Genomic DNA, 21,218 nt, shown 5'->3' with positions numbered 1-21,218 from the left:
TGAAGGTTGGCAATATAAATTATCGTGAATCTCCATGTGATACCCAGGAAAAGCAGAAGTTGGAATCACATAGATAAGCCACTTTTGAAGCAAGTGGTCTATTGTTTAAAGAGTGGAAAGAACAAATAATTTTTATCATAGTACACCAAGAGCAGAAAATTTTCAGTTGATTGAGATAAAGAAAAGACAAGACTAGCTCTCATACAAATTTACCTGGTTCATAGTATTTTTGCTGTCTTAGAACAAGGACTTTCCTCCTTTCCAACATGAATGTTGTAATAGTGGTAGGAAAATAAAAATTGAGTTCATGAACAATAAATTTTTTAACAATCAATAACCACAAAAGTATAGCTTTTATTAAAAAATCTATTACTGGGCATATGCAAAACTCTGCAAGATAAAACCAAGAAATTTACAGGAAAATAAATGTCATGTGAAGATCAATTTCCACCAAATTGTTGCCATAGATGAGGTAAGGATCGTGACCAAATATAATGTCATTATTGTTAAAAAGCCAACCACAAAATGTGGCTGACACCATGAAATTAGAACACAAAATAGAAGTGCAGAAATACAGAAAATACATGACAAAATAGCAAATTGGGAGGAACCATGAGCTGGCAGAACCTAGACCACCACAGTCTTTCTGTACTTGCATACTCATTTTTGACTGTTATGTATACATGATGTATTGATGATTTTACTCTATCTGATATCTCATTTCTTTCTCTTGTAAAGTTCCCTGTTTTGAAGTCTGCTTTGTCTAATGTGAATGTAGCCACATCAGCTTTCTAATACTTTGTGTTTGCATGGCATATTTTTCCCAATCCTTGTACTTTCTATTTATCTGTGTTTTTATATTTAAAGTGTTTCTGGAAGACAGGTTATAGCTGGGTTTTACTATTTTATTCAACTTAACAATCTCTGCCTTTAGTTTGGAGTGATTTTTCCATTTTAATCAGTAATTTGGGTTCAAGTTACTATTTTGTTGTTTCTTTTCTACTCGCCCCATTTATTCTGCATTTCTTCTATTCTTCCTTTGCTGCATTCCTTTGGGTGAATTGATTATGTTTTTAACACTTTATCTCCTTTATTAACTTTTTAGTTAACACTTTATGTCTTTTAAAAAATTGCTTTAATGATTAAAAAATGCATCCTTATCAAAGTATACCATCAAAAATATTATTCTACTCCAGAAACAATGTAAAAACCTAAAGCAGAACAATTCCAATTCCATTTGTCCTTCTTTGTGATTTATTGGCATTCACATATTTTACCTTAATATATATCAGATATTACACTCACTTTTTTCCACATTTATATTATTTTTGTTTTCAACAGCCTATAGTCTTCAAGCAAATTTATACACATACACATAAACAGATCTTATATATATTTATCCACATATTAAAACTTGTGTTTTTCATTCATTCTGTATGTTAAGATTTCCCTTTAGCTTGAAAGACTCCTTTATAATTTCCTGTAGTGCTATTCTTCTGAAGATGAATTGTTTCAGCTTTTTAAAAAGCTGAAAATGTATTTTGCATTCATTTTGAAAAGTATTTTCGCTGTATATTAGATCCTAGGTTGACAACTTGCCCAGCACCTTAATGATGACATTTTATTTTCTGACTTTCATTGTCAGCCGGTATTGTCATCACTGTTATCCTGTAGTCGGTATTTCCTTTTCTCTTGTTTCTTGTAAGATTTTCTGTTTAACGTTTGTTTTCATCATTTTGGTAAAGGGTGATTGTGTGATTTTCTTATTTATTTTGCTTTGGGCTTGGTGAACTTCTTGGATTTATGGTGGTGTCATTAATTAGTTTTGGAAAATTCCCAACCATTATCTCTTAAGATTTTTTTTTTCTGTTTATTTCGTTTTCTTATACTCTGGAGCTCCAAGTACTCATGTGTCAGAGGAGTTGATCATATCCTACATAACTTGGATACTTTTTCTTTTTTCTCTTTGGGTTAAAGTTTGGATAATTTTGGTTAACCTGCATTTCAGTTCATGAATTCTTTCCCCTACTGAGTCCAGCCTATTGTTAAGCCCACCAAATTAATTATTTATTTCTTATATTATTTCTGGTATGTTATTTTTCATATCTAACATTTCCATTTAGTTCTTCTGTACAGTGCTAATCTCTTTGTTGAGATCTCCCGTTTGTTCATAAATCTTATATGCTTTTATCAGCAAAATGTTAAAACATATTTAAAACATTCTTGTCTGATGATTCTAATATCTGAACCATGTCTGAGTATACTTCACTTGAATATTTCCTCTTTTTAGCTTCGAATGATTCCTGTTTCTTTCTTTTCCTTTCTTGTTCTTCTTTTTTTTTTTGAGACGGAGTCTCACTCTGTTACCCAGGCTGGAGTGCAGTGGCATGATCTCGGCTCACTGCAACCTCTGCCTCCCAGGTTCAAGCGATTCTCCTGCCCCAGCCTCCCTAGTAGTTGGCATTACAGGTGTGTACTGTTTCTATTTTTCTTGCTTGTTAGTGTGCCTCATAGTGTTTGATTTTTATTTTATGCCAGGCATTGTGTGTCTTGGTCAGCTTGGGCTGCTCTAACAAAATACCACAGGCTGGGTGGATTAAACAACAGACACTTATTTCTCAAAGTTCTGGAGGCCAGGAGGTTTAAGATAAGGGAGTAGGAGGTGCAGTTTCTGATGAGGTCCTTCTTCTTGACTTGCAGACAACTGCCTTTTCACTAGCTGTTCCCTCACGTGGTAGGGAAACAGTGTGCTCTTCTTTTTATGGTCCCTCTTCCTTTTATGAGGTCACTAATCCCCTTATACAGCCCCACCCTCGTGACCGGATTTAAACCTAATTACTTTCCAAAGGCCCCATCACATTGAGGGTTAGGGCTTCAACATATGAATTTTGGGGGAACACATACAGTCAGTCCATAGCATTCTGTCTTTTGTCTCCCAAATTAATGTACTTCTTATATGCAAAAAAAAATTGATCTTATTTCAGTAGCCCCCAAAGTCTTATTCCAAGATCAACTCTAAAATTGGAAGTCCAGTCTCATCTAAATATCAACTAAATCAGATATAGATGAGGCTCAAGATATGATTGATCCTGAGGGAAAATTCATCCCCAGTTATAAGTCCGTGAAACTAGATAAATTACGCACTTCCAAAATACAATGGTAGATTAGACATAGAATAGGCATTCTCATTCCAACAATTGGAAAAAAGAAACGAGTGGCAGGTTCCAAGCAAATCTAAAACCTTGTAATGCAACTACCATTAGATCTTAAAGGATAATCTTCTTTGGTTTCATACTTTGCCTTCTGGGTCTACTGGGATGAGAGTCCCACTTTCTGGACAAACTGGGATAGTAGGTAGTCGGACCTCTGTAGCTCTGCAGGAAAGGGGTCATGTCCCCGTGACTCTGCATTGTACCCAAAAGGCTCTGGCAGCCACTCTGACACCAACTGCCCTTTGAAACTGAGATGATAGCCCCAACCTTTAAAACTGAGGAGGCAGCCCTGATAATCTCTAAAACACCTTTAGGGTCTTTTCTTCCCTTGTCTTGAAGAGTAATATCACACATTCACATCTGAATAGCTCTATAGTCTAGTCCCACAGAATCTAAGAAGTCTGAGAGACTTCCTTCATTTTATCCCATTCCCATATCTTTCAGTTCAGACCGATAGTGTTTCTGCTTATATAATCCCATAATCTCTTTATTGAGTGATGGTCCAGCCACACCTTTGGTGTTTTTTTTTTTTTTTTTTCTCAACATGCTTTCTCATCTTTTGCAGTGTGGATAGGCTGAGAACTTTCCAATTTTTTAAGTTCCAGCTCCTTTTTGTTTAACAATTCCTTTTTTGATTCATTTATCTCACTCTTTTTTCTTGCATTTTAGTAGAAGCAGTCAGGATGAACAAAGTAACTCCTTCAACACTTTGATTAAAAATGTCAGCTATTTTCACTTTTAATTTCATCACTTACTGGTTTTACATTCCACAAAACAATATAACATGAATATAATTCAGCCAAGTTCTTTACCACTTTATAAAAAGAATCACTTTTGCTCAATTGTCCAATAGCATATTCTTCATTTCTGTCTAAGCCTTCACCAGAATGACCTTTACCATACGTATTTCTGCCAACATTCTGTTTATAATTATTTATGTATTCTATAAGCAAATGGAAGCTTTTCTCCTGCAGTCTTATATTCTTTATAAGCCCTAAACAGAATAGCTATTAATGTGCATATTTATAGCATGCACCCCCAAATTTCTTCAATTTCTACCCCTTTTCCAGTTTTAAAACCACTTCTACATTTTCAGCTACATCCCACTCCTGGTACAAAAATATATCTTAGCTCAGGATGTTATAACAAAATACCATATCTTGGGTGGCTTAAACAACAGACATTTATTTCTCACAATTCTAGAGGCTGGAATGTCCAAATTTAAGATGCCTGAAAATTTAGTTTTTGGTGAATTCTCTCTTGCTGACAGACCTTTCACTGTATTCTCACATTATGTAGATAAAGCTCTGATCTTTCTTCCTTTTCTTATAAAAACACTAACCCTAACATGGGGGCCCCACTCTCATGACTGCATCTAAACCTAATTTAACTTCCCAAAGACTCTACCTTCAAATATCATCACACTGGGGTAAGGGCTTCAATATATAAATTCGGAGTGACACAAACAGTCTATACCATTGTGTAAAAACTAATTGTAGGGAAAGAAATAAATAATAAGTAATATTTATCCCTAGGATAGGACACATTCCGTATTTATCAGGATATGAGTATGGGGAAATGAGATTGTCTGTTGTGTAGCTAAGCTTAAATCTGTTGCAAATTTGGTTAAATCCAGTTAACCACTGGCTTCAAATATTTTGAAGGAAGGGTGGGCCTGAATTCTGGTGAGAGTCCATATAAGTAGTGAAGCTACCAGCCTTTTGGACTATAGGAGATTTCTCTTTGCTTTATAGTCTGGCTTCCAGCCTTTTGGGTCAGTGAGGACTTCTATTTGCTTCCCAGTCCTGTCCCTAGCTTTCTGCCCTTTAAGGGCACTCCCAAACTTTGGAGGGACATTTCAGCACACATTATGAAAGCTTGTAGTGCATTGGAGTGAATTATCTTAACTTTTCTGCTGCACTTGTGGCAAAATACCCATCCAAGTCTGTTCCTGTAGTGTTGAGAATATCTAGATAGTTTCAAATAAATTAGAGTGCTATCAATCCCCCCCACCCCCAAAAAATCTTTGTTTTCATCTCAGGTCACCCTATTTCTTTTGTTTGGTGAAATGACCATGATTTGGTTGAAGTTTTTGTGATGTTATCTGAGGCAATACCTTTAAAGAGGATATCATTTATCATGACTAATCACAATACAACTAGGTAGGATGTTTCTGTCTCCCTGGAGCATGCTGAGAGATGACTCTGGTTGTGTGTCAGCAGACAGAAAATAATTATAAAATTTGCCATTTTAAGCTACAAAAATCTTGGGGATTATGTTGGAATGGATTGTCATGAAGACAGAAAACATTTGACTGAACCAAATGTGGATTAAGCCCAATTTATCAACATGAGAGCACTTTAAAGAGACTCTAATTGTATGTGCTGGCTCAAACAGCTGGGAGAAGCTAAGACCGTTTATTCATTGGGTTAATTTAAAAGCTCAACTAACCAATAGCTTCTATTAAGTGAAGTACTAAACGAAGTTAATATGCCATGAAATAATTAGTGTATTTTAGAAAAAATCTGGAGATTTATGATGATAAACATTTTGGAGTACATTTAACACATCTGACCCTCTCACTCACTTCTTTTCATGTCCCAGGATTGCCCAGATGATACTCCCATTGCCAGAACATTAAAGCACATTAGTGAGGGAAGTATTCACATTTTAAAAATGATGTAGTTACTAGATTTTTTATTAGCTAAGAAAGTGGTTGAAAATGTCATAGAAATAGGCTTCTTGATTTCTATAGGGACAATTCTACACTGTATGGTAGAGGCCATGTGAAAGCACATATCCAACAAAGGCAAGGTGAGTGAATCTGCCATAATAAGGAATACGCCTCGGGAGAAATCAGAAGGGTTTAACAGAAATCAGAAACGATTCATCTGTGGGAATCCATGGTGGTGGTTAGTTGATAAGGATGTTCACAAGCCTGAAAAAGGTCAGTAAATGTTTAATTTGAGCTATAAAATTAAAACCGCTAAGATTGATGAATAGGGAATTATGTTGAATTATCACTTGAAGAGCCATTGCCATAACTAACTTTTAGACCTAGGCCAGTGTCCTAGTTAATTCAAGCTGCTATAACAAAAATACCATAGACTCAGTGTCTTAAACAAGATAAATTTAATTTTTATTGTTCTGGAGATTGGGAAATCCAAGATCAGGGTGCTGGAAGATTCAGTGTCTGATGAGGACCCCCTGCCTAGTTTGCAGACTGTCTTCTCATTATATCCTATGTGGCAGAGAAAGCTAACTCCAGTCTCTTTCTTTTCTTATAATGGCACTAATCCTATCATGGGGGCTTTATCCTCATGGCCTTATCTAAATCTAATAACTTCCTAGAGGCCCCACTTGCTATTGGAAGTTAGGGTGTCAACGAATGAATTTTAGGTGGAAACAAACATGCAGTCCATAGCAGTCAGTTAACAGTTCAAGGTCTGGTTGGACAGAAAAAAAACTAGTTCCCTTGTGGAAAGACCTGAGACATTATAACAATTATGCCTACAAATCTGCCTCTAGCTTTGGAATTTTATAAGTACGCAATAAGAATAACAAAATCTACTTATTGAATAGAAGGAGGAAAGGTAAGAGAAAGTCCCTCAAAATTCTCCTCTCTACACTTACAGAATAATAAATCAAAGCTTCAGGGTAATCACAGAGATTGGTGCTACCATTAAAGGTTTGAAAACGCACAGGTAGTAATTTACATCACATCACTGTTTAATTCACCTTTTGACTTGTGCAAAATATGGACTGTAGCATAATTAATGGTAAGCTAGATTATCTCACAGTAACAATGTTAATAACTAAGAGGCTTAATATACTTCTTAATCATTAAAAATCTTCAGTGAGTGCTAGCAAATACCCAGGCAGTAGCTCAGCATTCTAAGTCTCTTTGCACTTATGAATCCTCAGTCTCAGGATGTTAACCCACAGTCACTGTGGCAAAGGAAATGAGGATGGAAGTTTGCATATTTGCTCTTAAATTATTTTACCAGGGTCAAAATGTATAATTTAACACATTTTGTTGGCCAATTTGCCACAATACTACTCATAACTTTGAGGCAGAAGGAAGAAGTGTAATCTTCAGATATGACCAAGAAAAGGAGGGAAGATAGAAATATCTTTGAACACCATGAATATCTACTACAGATGGAGTTCAAAGAATAATACTTGGGTTACTGTAAAATTAAGTAGATGATAATTTTACTGCAGATGCTGTTTCAGATATTGTCTCTTTAATGGAACAAATCAATGTAACTCCCAATCCCTCTATTTAGATATCGAGCAGACAAATGTTATTGTCTTCCAAATTGAAAGGACTCAGTAGGAAAAGCTTTCTTTCAGTACAAGTTCACTATCTTACTCCAGAGTAATATAAATTACCTGTTTCTCTGTTATCATCTGGCTTGTAAAACTTTGATATCTTGCTGTCCTACAGAATGCCATACTATATATTGATGACATCAGTGGTTCGTTTTTGTACACAAGAAGTAGAAATTGCAATAGTTGCCTTGGTAAGACAATGTACAAGGGTGCATGGTAATAAGACTAATGAAAATTCAGAGGTCTTCAACTGAATACAGTTCCAGGTGATAAAGATTCAGAACAGTTTGTGTGGTGCAAGATTCAGCAATTTTCACTTTACAATATTTTCTTAAATTAAAAATCCTTAACAAAATACTAGCAAATAAATTGTCTTCTGTAAAGTGAAAATTGCTGAATCTTGCACCACATAAATTTGAAAAAGGAACAGTGCTTGTCTGGCTATTTTGGAATTTAGAGGCAACATATAGCTAATTTGAATGTTGGGCTCTGATTTGTTTACTGTGTAACATATAAAGCTCAGTATTTTAGTGGGGTCCAGAAAGCAAGAAGAGTCTGTGACTTCTTTAGTCCTCCAGTTCAAATAGTCTACCACTGATTGTGTCTTACAAATGAGCAGATCAAATCATGCTCAGAATATCTGGCAGACGATGATGTTAAAAACAACATTTCCAAACTCATTTTACATGGCTAACATTACCCTTATACCAACACCAGACAAAGAAACTACAAGAAAAGAAAATTACAGGCCAATATCCCTAATTAACACAGATGCAAAAAACAAAAATCCTTAACAAAATACTAGCAAACTAAATTTAACAGAATATTAAAAGGAAAGAGGTCTATCCCAGAGATGAACGAATAGTTCAACATAGGCAAATTAATAATGTGACACACCACATTAACAAAAGAAAGAATAAAAATCATATGATTATCCTAATAGATGCAGAGAAAGAATTTGGCAAAATTCAGATGTGGATACTTCCATTTTTTCACTGTAGGATTGTCTGACAAGTAGCCCTAAACTCTGTTAGAGGAAAACTGTATGAATTGCTACCGAATAGCTTTACTATGACATTGCAGAATGCCTTTAAGAGGGCCTGTCCTTTTCTTTTCAAGAGAGAATCTGGGTCTGTGAACTGGCTTAGATTTGAAAAGTGAGCAAGTGATTTTCCACTGGGGGAAAAAGCCAAATAAAAATTTTTAACAGGTTTTTAAAAAATTGTTAAGTTGATTTTAAAATTCATACAGAAATGCAAAGAACAAACATTGGTTAAAGCAAACTTGATGAATCAAATCTAAGCTGGAGGACTTGTACTATCAGATATCAGACTTATTTGAAGATATATTAAGACCATATGGTATTGGTGCCAGGAGAGGAAAAACTGAGTAGAGACTTGAGAGTCAGACCCATAAGTATATGGGAAAAATGTATGTGATTTATGATAAGGGTATACAGAAGTTAAGTAAGGAAAGGATATTTTCAATAAATGATGTTGGGTGAATTGGATAGTGAGTAGAAAACATGAATATTGACCCCTACCCCACATAATACATAAACATCAATTACTAACAGGTTATACATCCAAGTGTGAAGGTCAAATAATAATAGTTCTAGTACAAAATAGAGAAATATATCTTCATAGCCTTAAGGTAGAGAAGGATTTCAATAATCAGACAAAAAAAGCACCAATCAAAAAGGAAAATGTTGACAAACTGGACTTGCAGAACTCCTTTTCAAAAAAAATACAATTACTAAAAACACAGTTTGGTACTTGATGATATAAAGAATTATCTTTTTTGTATTGCAAAATGATTTTTTTAATAAAGAATCACTATATTTTAGAGATGAATACTGAAATATATGGATGAAATAATTGATAGTTGAGACTTACTTCAAAATAACAATTGAGGGAGTAATAGGGAATGTAAATTAGGCAAAATGGGCCACATATTCATTATTGTTGGATGGATATATCAGGTATATTGCACTACTCTCTATATATTTGTATATTTTTAAAAATGTCCATTAAAGGTAATGACATTATTAAAAAGAGTAAAGCAATAAGCCAAAGCATAAAAGATACTTGGGGTGCATATATTTTATAAATACTCATGTCCAGAATATATAAAAATCTCTCAGAAGTTAATAAGATAAAAAGCTCATAGAAAAAGTGGACAAAAGACTTGAGCATTCATTTTTTCAAGATAGACTTAAAAAGTTGTCTATCCCCATAGTCATCAAGAAAATATATTGAGATACCTCTTATACATCAAACAGAAAGTATATATATATATTTAAGTTGGCATTGCCAAGTGAGAGGCTGTGGTGGAAATGAATGCTCATACATACTGGTCGGAGTATAAATCATTTCAGCCCCTTTGGAAACATGTTGGCAGTTTCTACTAAAACGGAATATACCCTATACTTTTAAACTCAAAATTTTAACTTGTAGTTATAGGCCCAAAAAATTCATACATTTATTCACTGAAAGGCATGTTACAAGAATGTACACATAAACACTAGTTGTAATAGCCTCCCACTGAAATTATCCAAATATAAGAATAACAAATTGTGATATATTCATAAATGTAGAAGTATATGAGAAAAATGGCACATGCAAAAACATAGATGAATCTCAAAGACATAACATTTAGCAAAGGAAACCAGATACAAACTAATATATATATATGTGTGTGTGTGTATATATATATATAATAAATTCAATTATCAAAATTTCAAAAACAGGTAAATATAATTTATGCTTTCAATAGTGTTTGAGGGTATGGTGATTGGGAGGAGGCACAAGGAGTAGTTTATGATCTGGGTGATATATTCTCTCTTTGTGTGTTGTTTACAGGGTTCCATCCACTTAAAAAATTCATTGAACTCCATAGATTTTACATTTTGGTGTATATGTTATACTTCAGTGGAAAACACATATTAAGCAAAATTGAACCATAAATGATAGCCACAAAAATCATATTTATAATTGACAAGTTACGGTAAAGGGCCAACTCCCTAAAAGAGTTTTTAGATATCCAAAGGAAAGATTTATAAGCCAACAGTAAAGGGAGCAATGGTGTCTTCAAATATGGGCAGATATTTCATAAATAGGCAAATGGCATTGAAACATACAAAAAAGAATATAAACCTCATTTATGATAACCTAAATACAAAATATAGTAACACTGACATCATTTCTCAACTATGAGGTTTGAAAAAATTTCCCAAAATTTAACAGTGTACTACATTGATGAAGCACTGGAAAAAAACCTAAATGATGCAACTCATATTAAGCTCTAATAAAAGATCCTTAGCACAAAGTAAAGCTATTCATTTTAAGATTCATGAGTTGGGTGTATTTCTATCAAAAAGGACTACGGATTCAAAACTCAATCCAGAGAGTGTACATTTTGCCCACAATTCTCACTAAGCCCTGAAAGAAATACTGATTTATCAGAAAGACATTTCAATAAATAGAGATTAAGAGCATTCTGAATGGATTTGGAATTTTCCATGAAGCCACAAATTGGTTTCAGTATCTAATTATAAATAATAGAGGCAGAAAATAACCTAGAGAAGAAACAGATCTGAAATTCAGGATTTATTCTATAGGAAGGAAAGCTGAATGGAATAATTGTATAGAATCCATTTATGTTGTAAGCAATTTAAGATGCTATTTTTTATATTTTTCCCTGTGGCCAAAGTTCCTATTTCTGAGTTCTGTTTAATTGCAACTGGGAGATTGGCTCCCCAAGGTAAAAATTTCTAGCATATTCCATTCTAAGGGGGATCTATTCTCTGAGGAGTAAAGGAGAAAAAGATTCTAGGATCCCTGCATTCTTTTAAATATAGCACAAAAGATGAGTAGTCAATATTGTGATGAGATTTAGACAGAAAGAAGATGAGACCTAGGAGGAACTACAGAGCGTGAATCATTACCTCAGAAGTAGAAAAACTTAGCAAAACTAAGAGGTAAGGGGCGCAACAGAACCTGGAAAACACTTCTTTCAGGGGACAAGGAACTCTAGTTCTAAAAGAGGTAAAATTACTCTAACTTTTTATGCTTCTCTATATCTTAGAGACAGAAACTTTTGCTTAGAGGATTGTCATTTTGACAAAAAAGGAGTTTGTCTTATGGAGGGTGAGACTACAGGTGACTAGAAGAGAAAGATGTCATCATGGCATGTGATTTAAAAATGAATTAATCAAGAATAAAATTTGTTTACAGTAAAATAAAAAAGAATACTCATGTTTAAATTTAATATAAGTAAGATATTGAATTTAGGTAATTTTTCTTTCCTAATTTCTAGGATTGTTGATTATGGGATAGATAACTGGCAGACAAGGAAAATTATTCTGAGTAGTTCTTCTAAAGCTGAACCAATTTTTTTCCCTAACACAAATGTAGATTTGGTTTTAAACATTGGCTTATTCATTTGGGAAGTGACATAAATAATAAAGTGGATGAGTCCCTACTTACTGTGGAGTCACATTTCTGCCTATATATAATTTGAAAATGATTACCAATGGATTTAAAAGTACTATAAATTCATTTTGGCAGCACCACACAAGAGTATATAGAAAGTTTGCTGTCATGCACTTTGCAAATGAGTTTGCTGTTTTACCAGTTAGGTAGCATACACAGTACAAAGAGATATACTTTCCAAAAGCAATTTGATCATGCATTTTGCTCACAATGATGTCATCTTGTATTGAAAATAAGAGAAAAGATGTTTTGTACTACTAAAGAAAACATGAGAAAAACATCTTGAATTATTGTTGTGAGATATGTTTAGATGAAGTAGGATATAAAAATATTTTATGAATACTCCTGCTTAGACTATGTGATGACAAATCTTTGAAATCTGCCCTTGTATAATAAGAGCTATTCCTATAGTTTTTTTTTTTTTTTCAGATAACAAAATTAAGATTAGGATGCTTCTCTCTTTCTTTATTTCTATTCCTCTGAAATCAGTAGTGAATGATATCCTTTAAAGTGGTAGAAGTTACATCTGGCCATTAACAACATGGTGAAATCTGGCTTTTGTTATTTCATTTCTGTTTTCATTGCCTTGCTCCCCTTTGATGCTTTCTCTGGTCTGAAGTTCTTCTACACTGTCCAAATGACCACCTATGAATCAAAGTTTTCATATACTGTAGAATGATCTATTCTTTCCATAAGAAAATTATCATATTTATATCAAACACATCTCAATATGAATGGTCAATGATATATATAAGAGAACAGTACAAATTTTAACAGGATAATACATTAACCCAAAGGAATTAAACTTTCAATTTTTTCTTGCCATCTGTCAAATAATTCTACATATTTGTACTATGAATATGATTAACTGTAAATAAATAGATGGCTAAACTAAAATATTATTAGCCATCAGAGAAAGATAATTACTACAACAAAGCAACCATTTAGCATCAAAAATTTTTTTTGTCCAATTATGTGCTGTTTTACATCAACTTATTGAATCCCTATAACAACCTCCATGTGACAGTTACTTGAGTCAGTTGCCCAAGGGCATAAAACTGATATGAAATAAATGGAATGTATGCAGGCGCCAGTCTCAGTAACTGCCTGTTGGAATGATGTAATCGTGTCTGGAGAGGGAAGATTTCAAGCACAAGAGCAAATATAATGTATGGAATGGAAACACTATAACAAGAACTCAGTAATAAGAAATATCATGCTTGGGGGAGGTGCCATGTTCAATAACATCTATTATATACAGTAATTCCTCCTTATCCATACTTCCACTTTATGTGGTTTCAGTTACCCACCATCAACCATGGTCTGAAAATAGGTGAGTAGAGTGCAAGAAGGTATTTTGAGGGAGGGAGGGAAAGAGAGGGAGAGCACATTCACATAATTTTTATTATAGTATACTTTTATAATTGTTTTATTTTATTGTTAGTTACTGTTGTTAATATCTTACTGTGCCTAATTTATAAATTAAACGTTATCAAAGTATGCATGTACAGTATAGGGAAAAACAGGGTTTGGTACTATATGTAGTTTCAGGTATCCGCTAGGAGACTTGGAAAGTATCCCCTGAGGATAAGGGGGAACTACTATATTAACTAATTGTAAAAAAATAATGTCTAATTACTGAATGAAGTTTGGAAAAGTAGACTACAGTCATATAATGAAAATTAATAATAATGTCAAACCCAGAGATAATCCCAATTATCATTTTTGTTGTATTTGCTCATGCTTTTTTTTTTTTTCATCTTTTTATTTTTTTGAATTGTACACAAACATTTCCTACATAATCCAACATACAACAGAGAAATGGTACATCTTTTTCTTTCAATTTGCATACAATGGAAAAACAAGTATATATATGTTTTACAAAGTTTAACTAATAAGACACTAGAGCAAGTTGACAGTTTAAGTCTATAGGTGAGAAATTATCTAATAAAAATAATCAATTTTTTCAGCATTAGTCACTTCCATAACCAAGTGTTATTCTGATTAATAAAACTTGCTGCCAATCAGAATTCTGGTATATACTAATACCATTACTCAACTTGTAGTACTGCTCCCCACCTTAGTTCTTCACAACTACTAACATAGAAAATGTTGAAAAGTAGGGGCAAGCATTTGCAAAAACAAAAAATCCCCAGCTTATTATAAGCATGAATATGTATGATGGAATTTCTTCCCAGCAATAGACTTCCAAACCATCAAGAAATCACCAGAACTAAGTTTGCCAAGTTATTTTGCCTATGTCCAACAAGAGATGCACTTATATGTCCAACAGAGGAGCTGAAAATCAAACTTAGTGTTTAGTTTGGTGGTGGGTTGGGAAATTCAGCCACCATTTTAAAATGACTGTCTTAAAAAAAAAATGACCACCAAAAATAGGTTCACTAAATTTATTTTAAAAATCATAAAACGTTTCTTACAAAAGAGCATTACATTCTGCACACTGCTCTGAACAGATGCCAGGGACATGTGGACTATTGTTACTTTTCCTCCCTGTCCCACCCCCCAAATGTTACAGTGACCACAAAGCAAGGTGTTCACAATTACATGGGGGGAATTTTTTTAAACCACCAACAATAACAAAAAATAAAATCCACTCACTCTGCTGCTGTTTCAAAATTTCAATGTTAGTTTTTGCACGCCCTTCCCCCCCCCCCAACCCTGTTTGTAAGGAACTAAAACATTACATCTGGTGAACAGCAAAGATTTCACTACACCTCAAATGCAGAACACCTATGAAGCAGAGGAATGTTGGCTTTTTAAACAGAAGCAGATAAAAAAAAAAAAAGATGCAGGACTCCTTCAGTTCTTCACTAGTCTTAGAAAAACTTTCCAGAATACTGCTTCACACTATAAAAAAGAAAAAATATCTTGCATTAGAATCCTTCAACATCTGCATACTGCTTCACACTGTTCTGCAGCAAATACTGTGCATTCTGTATCTGGTCCTGTGTTCCTGTAATGGTAATGATCCGATCTTCGGATCCTTCTAAAGGCTCATCAATTTTGATCGAAGCTCCCGACTCATGACGGATTTGTTTAATCCGCTGACCACCTTTGCCAATAATAGATCCAGCCAAATCTTTGGGAATAGTTACTTGTGTAGTAATAATAGGTCCACCAAGATCACCGTATGAGCCACGACCCCCTGCATAGGAATAATCATATCCGGAGCCACCCTGTGGTTCATAAGCCATCTGCCATTCCGATGGGCTCCATGTATCTATTGCAGAGTTCCAAGTTTCATCAGCACTGAAACCAACCATGCCGTCATAACGGTCTCCAGGTCTCCCTCTTCTGTCATAGGCCATGAGGTCTCCCCCTCTAGGTGGTGGTGGTGGAGGAAGAGGAAGATTCCGAGCTCTGCTACCACCCCGGCCGCCTCGTCCAGGAGGAGGGGGAGGCGGTCCTCGACGAGGGCTCATATCATCATAATCTCTTCTAGATGGAGGCATGGGACGCCCACCCCGACCAGGAGGCATTCTGTCAAAACCACCTCTTCCCCGCATTGGAAATCCCACTGGGCGTCCACGGCGGTCATCAAACATCATTGTAAAACCACCATAATCATAGGTTTCATCGTAAAAATTTGGATCATAAGGCTGTGCACGTCCTTTGATGGGAGACTCAGATATAAGATCAAGGATGATCTTTATGCATTCTACAACCCTATCGGGTTTTCCTCCAATAAGAACAACTCTGTCAGTGGAATGAGGACAGCATTCCTGGAAAAGCTTGATGGTGGTTTGAGTGTTCTCTCGAAGTTCTTTGATTTTAGCACCTTTGACACCAATAATTCCTCCTGCTAGACTCTGATGAATCAACAGCCTCAACTCGCAGTCAAAGTCACTTCCTTTATAGTGTTGGTAATTTAAGCATTCCACAGCATCAGATTCGAGCGGGAGCTGGCTGGTTGCAGTGGGTGATGGCAACTGCAGGCCCTCTTCCAAGGTAGGGATGATTTTCTTCAGAATTTCTCCAATTGTTTCAATATCAGCACTGATACTCAATATGCGCTCGGGGCCACTGCTGTCTGGGACTGAAACACTGGCATTGTAGTCTGTACGGAGAGCCTTAATATTCTTGCCTCCTTTTCCAATCACTGCCCCAGCATTCTTGCTCTGAAGCAGAATGCGTAATTCAACCATCTCATCAGTGTTTCTAGATCTTTTAAATGCTTGTTCCTCTTCCATATCTTCTGCAGGGCGTTTACCAAATTCACCATTGGTTTCAGTGTTAGGGAAGGTTTCTTCTGGCTGTTCAGTTTCCATATTATTTTATTAAATGGGCACACCAATCAATTATTATATATCCTTGCAGAGCACAACTGAAGCGTTCTGGGTCGGACCAACAACTGACACCCCAGTGCTGCAGTAGCCTATAGGCCGCGAACAAGTGGGACACAGGCAAGACGTCGAGGTCGGTGCAGCAGAGAAACAGAGGATAATGGCGTCTGCAGTGCTGTCGCGTGGAGCGCCCTCCTCCTTTCTCTGCTCATGCTTTTATAAGCTTATATTTACATAAATTTCAACAATATATTTAAAACTTCATATTTTATATTATGCCTATTTCATGTACTAAGATATTGTGAGAATCATGAAAAGGCACTACATATTTAAAATTAGTTTTATTGATAAGCAAAACATATTCAACAATTCTCTATTCTAAAATATTTAGAATATCAACAATTGTCTATTCTAAAATATTGATTATTTTATGTAATTTTTCAATAATGTGAATATACTAATCATGCATATCCTAGCATGTAAATATTTATATGCATCAGATTACATATCTAGAATATTTTCTTTAGAAGAAATTTCTAGGTAAAATATTATCATTCTAAAATAGTATTCTTTTATTTTTAAACTCTTGGTGGTGGTTAACATTTTTTATTTTGAATTATTTGTATAGTAATCTTTTTGGTGTTGTGCCTTTAGTAACTTCATTTTACGAACTTCGTAGAATTTTTAAATAATTGGATCTCAGGATAGTAATTATTCATAAATTATGTTGAAATGTTTCATTCTTCCAGCAATTTTACTTTCTATTTAGTTTTATTATGCAATTGTGCTGGCTCGTAAACCAGGTTACTTTCTTTTGCCCCAGGGCACAGTCCTGCTCTGCCTCATGTGCTTTGTTATCTCTAAGTTGAGACAGAAGAGTGGCCTTAATTTCTGGCTTGCAGATAACTGGAGATGACAGATTTTTCTGTTTACCAGATAATATCTAATGTCATAAAGAAAACATTTTATGGAGTGAGTTCTTAACTATTCACATGCCACAGGCTTGTTCATTAATCCTGGTGGCTACATGCAATAATAGTTAAAAGCATAGAGTTTACTCTGAGGTATACCAGGAGTCTGAGGCCTGTTCTGCCATTTACTACCTCTGTGATTGGAGGCAAACTATTTAAACTTTCTAAAACTCAGTGTCCTTGTCTGTAAAATGGATATGATTAGTTAATTTGTGAGAATTAAATGAAGTAAATCAGGCATTAAAAGACAAGTTCTGCATAATCTCACTCCCAGGTAGAAGCTAAAAAGTTGATCTCATAGAATGGTAGTTACCAGGGGCTGGTGGGTGGCAAGGGGGACCTGAGGGATGTTGGTCAATGAATACAAAATTTCAGTTAAACAGGAGGAATAAGTTAAAGAGATCTATTGTATAATATGGTGACTATAGTTAATAGCAATATACCGTATTTTTGAAAAATGCTGACAGAGTGGATGCTAAGCGTTCTCAACACAAGAATGGTAACCATGTAAGGTAATGCATATGTTTATTAGCTAGATTTAGTCATTCCACAATGTATACATACTTCAAAATATCATGATTTTCATAAATGCATACAATTTTATCTATCAGTTTAAAAATAGTAAAAACCTGAATGAATTCACTTAAAATTGTCCAAAAATTTGCAATAAAAGGTGAATAAAAAGAATTACAACTTTATATTGAAAATAAATAAAATTATTTAAAAATGAAATGAAATGCTATATGTAAATTGCTTATAAAAGACCTTCACTGAGAATCATTTTATGAATGATAATTATTACTACTTTAATAGTAATACTTATATTTATGTGATACATTGTACATAGTTCAAAGCTTCAATAAAACATTCTCACTGAAATTATATATATGTTTTACACGTAATGAAAATGAAGAATGCAGATAATGTGTGTATATTGATATGTATGTGTATGTGTGCATGATCATATATTTGACAATTACCACATCTAAGACAAACACCAGAGATTTTCTTAGGTACGCTTCACAGTTTTTTCCACTTTGCTATATAACATCCATTGTGTAGGCATATTTTCCCAGAAAACAGAAGATTATGTGATATCGAAGATTATAGGAAAGCCTGTTTTGATACTTTTTCTTCATGGATATGTGGCTAAATAAGAAACAGTGACAGCATCCGTAGAAACCACAAACATTTTTGTAGTTCATGTTGACATAAGTGATATGGCAGGGAAGTACTGGGTAGAGAAAGGCAGGGCTCCACCCCCATGGACCTAGGTGAGGACAGACGCTCCTGCTTTTGTCCTCAAATGTTGCATTTTCCAAGACCACCCTGGCCTACCATGCCCCATCTTGGGTCTATAAAAACCTGAGACCCTAGCGGCCAGACACACAGGGAGCCACACGTCAGAGGAGCACATCAGCGGAAGAAGACAGAAGCTGCTGGATGGCGAGGGTAGCCGGTAAGCAACTGGGCGTCGAGAGGACACCGAGGCGAGCACGCTGGCGGAAGAGCGTACCGACAGACGCCAGCAGATCCGCGGGATGAGGCGGAGTTTGGCCAGGGCAGCCAGAGGAGATCGGGCAGCTGAGCAGCCCAACTCCAGGGGAAGACCATCTCCTTTCCGGCTCCATTTATTGAGAGCTACTTCTTCTCAATAAAACTTTACACTCCTTCTCCAAGCCCACGTGTGATCCGATTCTTCGGGTACACCAAGGCAAGAACCTGGGATACAGAAAGCCCTCTGTCCTTGCCACAAGATAGAGCGTCTAATTGAGGTGACTAACGCAAGCTGCCTATGGATGGCAAACTGAAAGAGCACCCTGTAACACAGGTCCACTGGGGTTTCAGCTTAAACATTCACTCCGAGACACTGCCCTCGGGTTGGAGCCCCACAGCCTGCCCATCTGTAAGCTCCCCTAGAAGTTTGAGCAGCAGGGCATTGAAGAAGCGAGCCACACTCCATCGCACGCCCTGTGAGGGGGACAAGGGAACATTTCCCATTTCATAAGTATACATTATTTAATATAAATATAAATGTTTTTGACATAAGCAAAATAAGTGAATATTTTGTGTGTTGTTAGTCCTAATGTTAACTCTTACTAATGTCTTGATTAAATACAATACTAAATTAATTTAATGAGTGTATTGCCTTCAGTCCTTGGAGTTTTATTCGTATTAATTACAATAAGCAGAAAGGAGAATTTACCTTCCCTAACCAATGGTATCTTTCATCAGTGGCAATTTCCATATTCTATAATAGAAATGCACTAAAAAGCAGCAAGAAGATAAATTAAATTGAATGGTTAAGAAACATATTGAGTAAATTAGAGATTTAATGGAGCTCCAATGAAGTCTCCATTTTCCTTAATCTTCATAGATCCAATACCTTTTTATAACAAACATTTTGTAATAAGTCTTTACTATCTGTATTCTTGAAAACCTCTTTACTTAGTAAACTCTTAGTAAACTCATAAGTAAAACTTAGTAAACTCTGAGTTTACTAAGTTAAAATCGTGGATTAAAATATGATTGCTAAAATATAGATATATAATTGTTAAAAATTCATTTTTCTTACTGAGGTAATAAGAGGAAACACACTAATGAATTTGTTTTCTTTTATGCAGTTTCTCTATTGCATGCAGATTTATGAGCCAACATTTAGTTCTAACCACAAGATAATCAGGCTTCTAAAATTCTGGCTTTGGTATTACCAGCATATAGTGTCACAGCAATGAGAAGATTCAATAACACCTTTGATTACAACAATGGCTTTATTCTGGTGGGCTTCTCTGAATGGCCCAGACTAGAAATGGCTCTTCTTGTGGCCATCTCCATCTTCTACATAATGACCCTCGTTGGGAATTCAGCCATCATTATCTTATCCTGCCTTGATCCCATACTCCATACACCCATGTATTTCTTTCTGGCCAATCTCTCCTTTTTGGACCTCTGCTATACAACTTCCACTGTTCCCCAGATGCTGATAAATATACGGAGCCACCAGAGAGACATTAGCTTCATAGGATGCGTAGCTCAACTCTTCATCTTCCTTGGTCTAGGATCCACTGAATGTGTACTTCTCTCAGTAATGGCCTTTGATCGTTATATAGCAATTTGCCAGCCACTCCATTACATGGTTATCATGCATTCTCGACTATGCCAGCAATTGGCAGCAGTGGCTTGGGTAACAGGTTTCAGCAACTCCTTGGTGCAGACAGTGCTTTCTTGTTATCTCGCTGTGGTCAACACCAAGTGGAGAATTTCTTCTGTGAGGTACCTGCCATGCTTCAGTTATCATGTGTTGATACATGGATCAATGAAGTGGAGATGTATGCAGCTGTGGTGGTCATAAAGGTCATCCCAGTTGGATTAATTCTGTTTTCTTACATCAACATTGTCAAAGCAGTAGTAAGCATCCAATCTTTTGAGGGTCGCAAGAAGGCCTTCAATACGTGTGGGTCTCATCTGCTGGTGGTTATTATGTTCTATGGCTCTGCCATTAGTGGTTATGCATATATGGCACCTAAGAGCAACACAGCCAAATTGAAGGGCAAGCTTCTTGCACTTTTCTATGGACTCATAACTCCAATGCTCAATCCCCTCATCTATACCTTGAGAAATAAGGATGTTAAGGGAGCAGTGAAGAAGCTACTAGGAAGAGAACAAGAGCAAGGTCAGAACGTGGCTTAAGAAAATGCAGTCCTCTTACAATTCAAATTCCACACTCCCAGAATGCCAATTGTCAACTGTCAACTGCCAACTGCAATCTTCCATTATTCCTCCCATCCCCAGATAACAGTGGCTGATTGTGACTATTGTTATCTATGTATTTCATAGCAAGAAAATTATTTATTATCCTTCCCCAGAAATAATGAAACAGAGCTCTAAAAATAATGAATGCCC

At 35.5% G+C, this 21,218-nt stretch overlaps 1 protein-coding gene and 1 pseudogene across 2 annotated transcripts; one reads left to right on the top strand and one right to left on the bottom strand.

Moving 5' to 3' along the window:
• Window positions 1-13,807: 13,807 nt before the first annotated feature.
• On the bottom strand, window positions 13,808-16,551 carry LOC111525904 (annotated as a pseudogene). The gene has a single exon (XR_002726230.3). The product of XR_002726230.3 is annotated as a heterogeneous nuclear ribonucleoprotein K pseudogene (transcript).
• A 3,495-nt stretch (window positions 16,552-20,046) lies between these two features.
• On the top strand, window positions 20,047-21,005 carry LOC111525961 (putative olfactory receptor 2B8). Its single transcript, XM_023191641.2, is given in 2 exon segments — window positions 20,047-20,533; window positions 20,536-21,005. Coding segments are annotated over 2 exon segments (957 nt in total).
• The last annotated feature ends 213 nt before the right edge of the window (window positions 21,006-21,218 follow it).

This window comes from Piliocolobus tephrosceles, chromosome 5 (assembly GCF_002776525.5).
Source record: "Piliocolobus tephrosceles isolate RC106 chromosome 5, ASM277652v3, whole genome shotgun sequence".
NCBI classification, from domain to species: domain Eukaryota; kingdom Metazoa; phylum Chordata; class Mammalia; order Primates; family Cercopithecidae; genus Piliocolobus; species Piliocolobus tephrosceles.
Note: the sequence above shows the minus strand (reverse complement) of the source record. Positions and strands in the feature narration are given on the sequence as shown.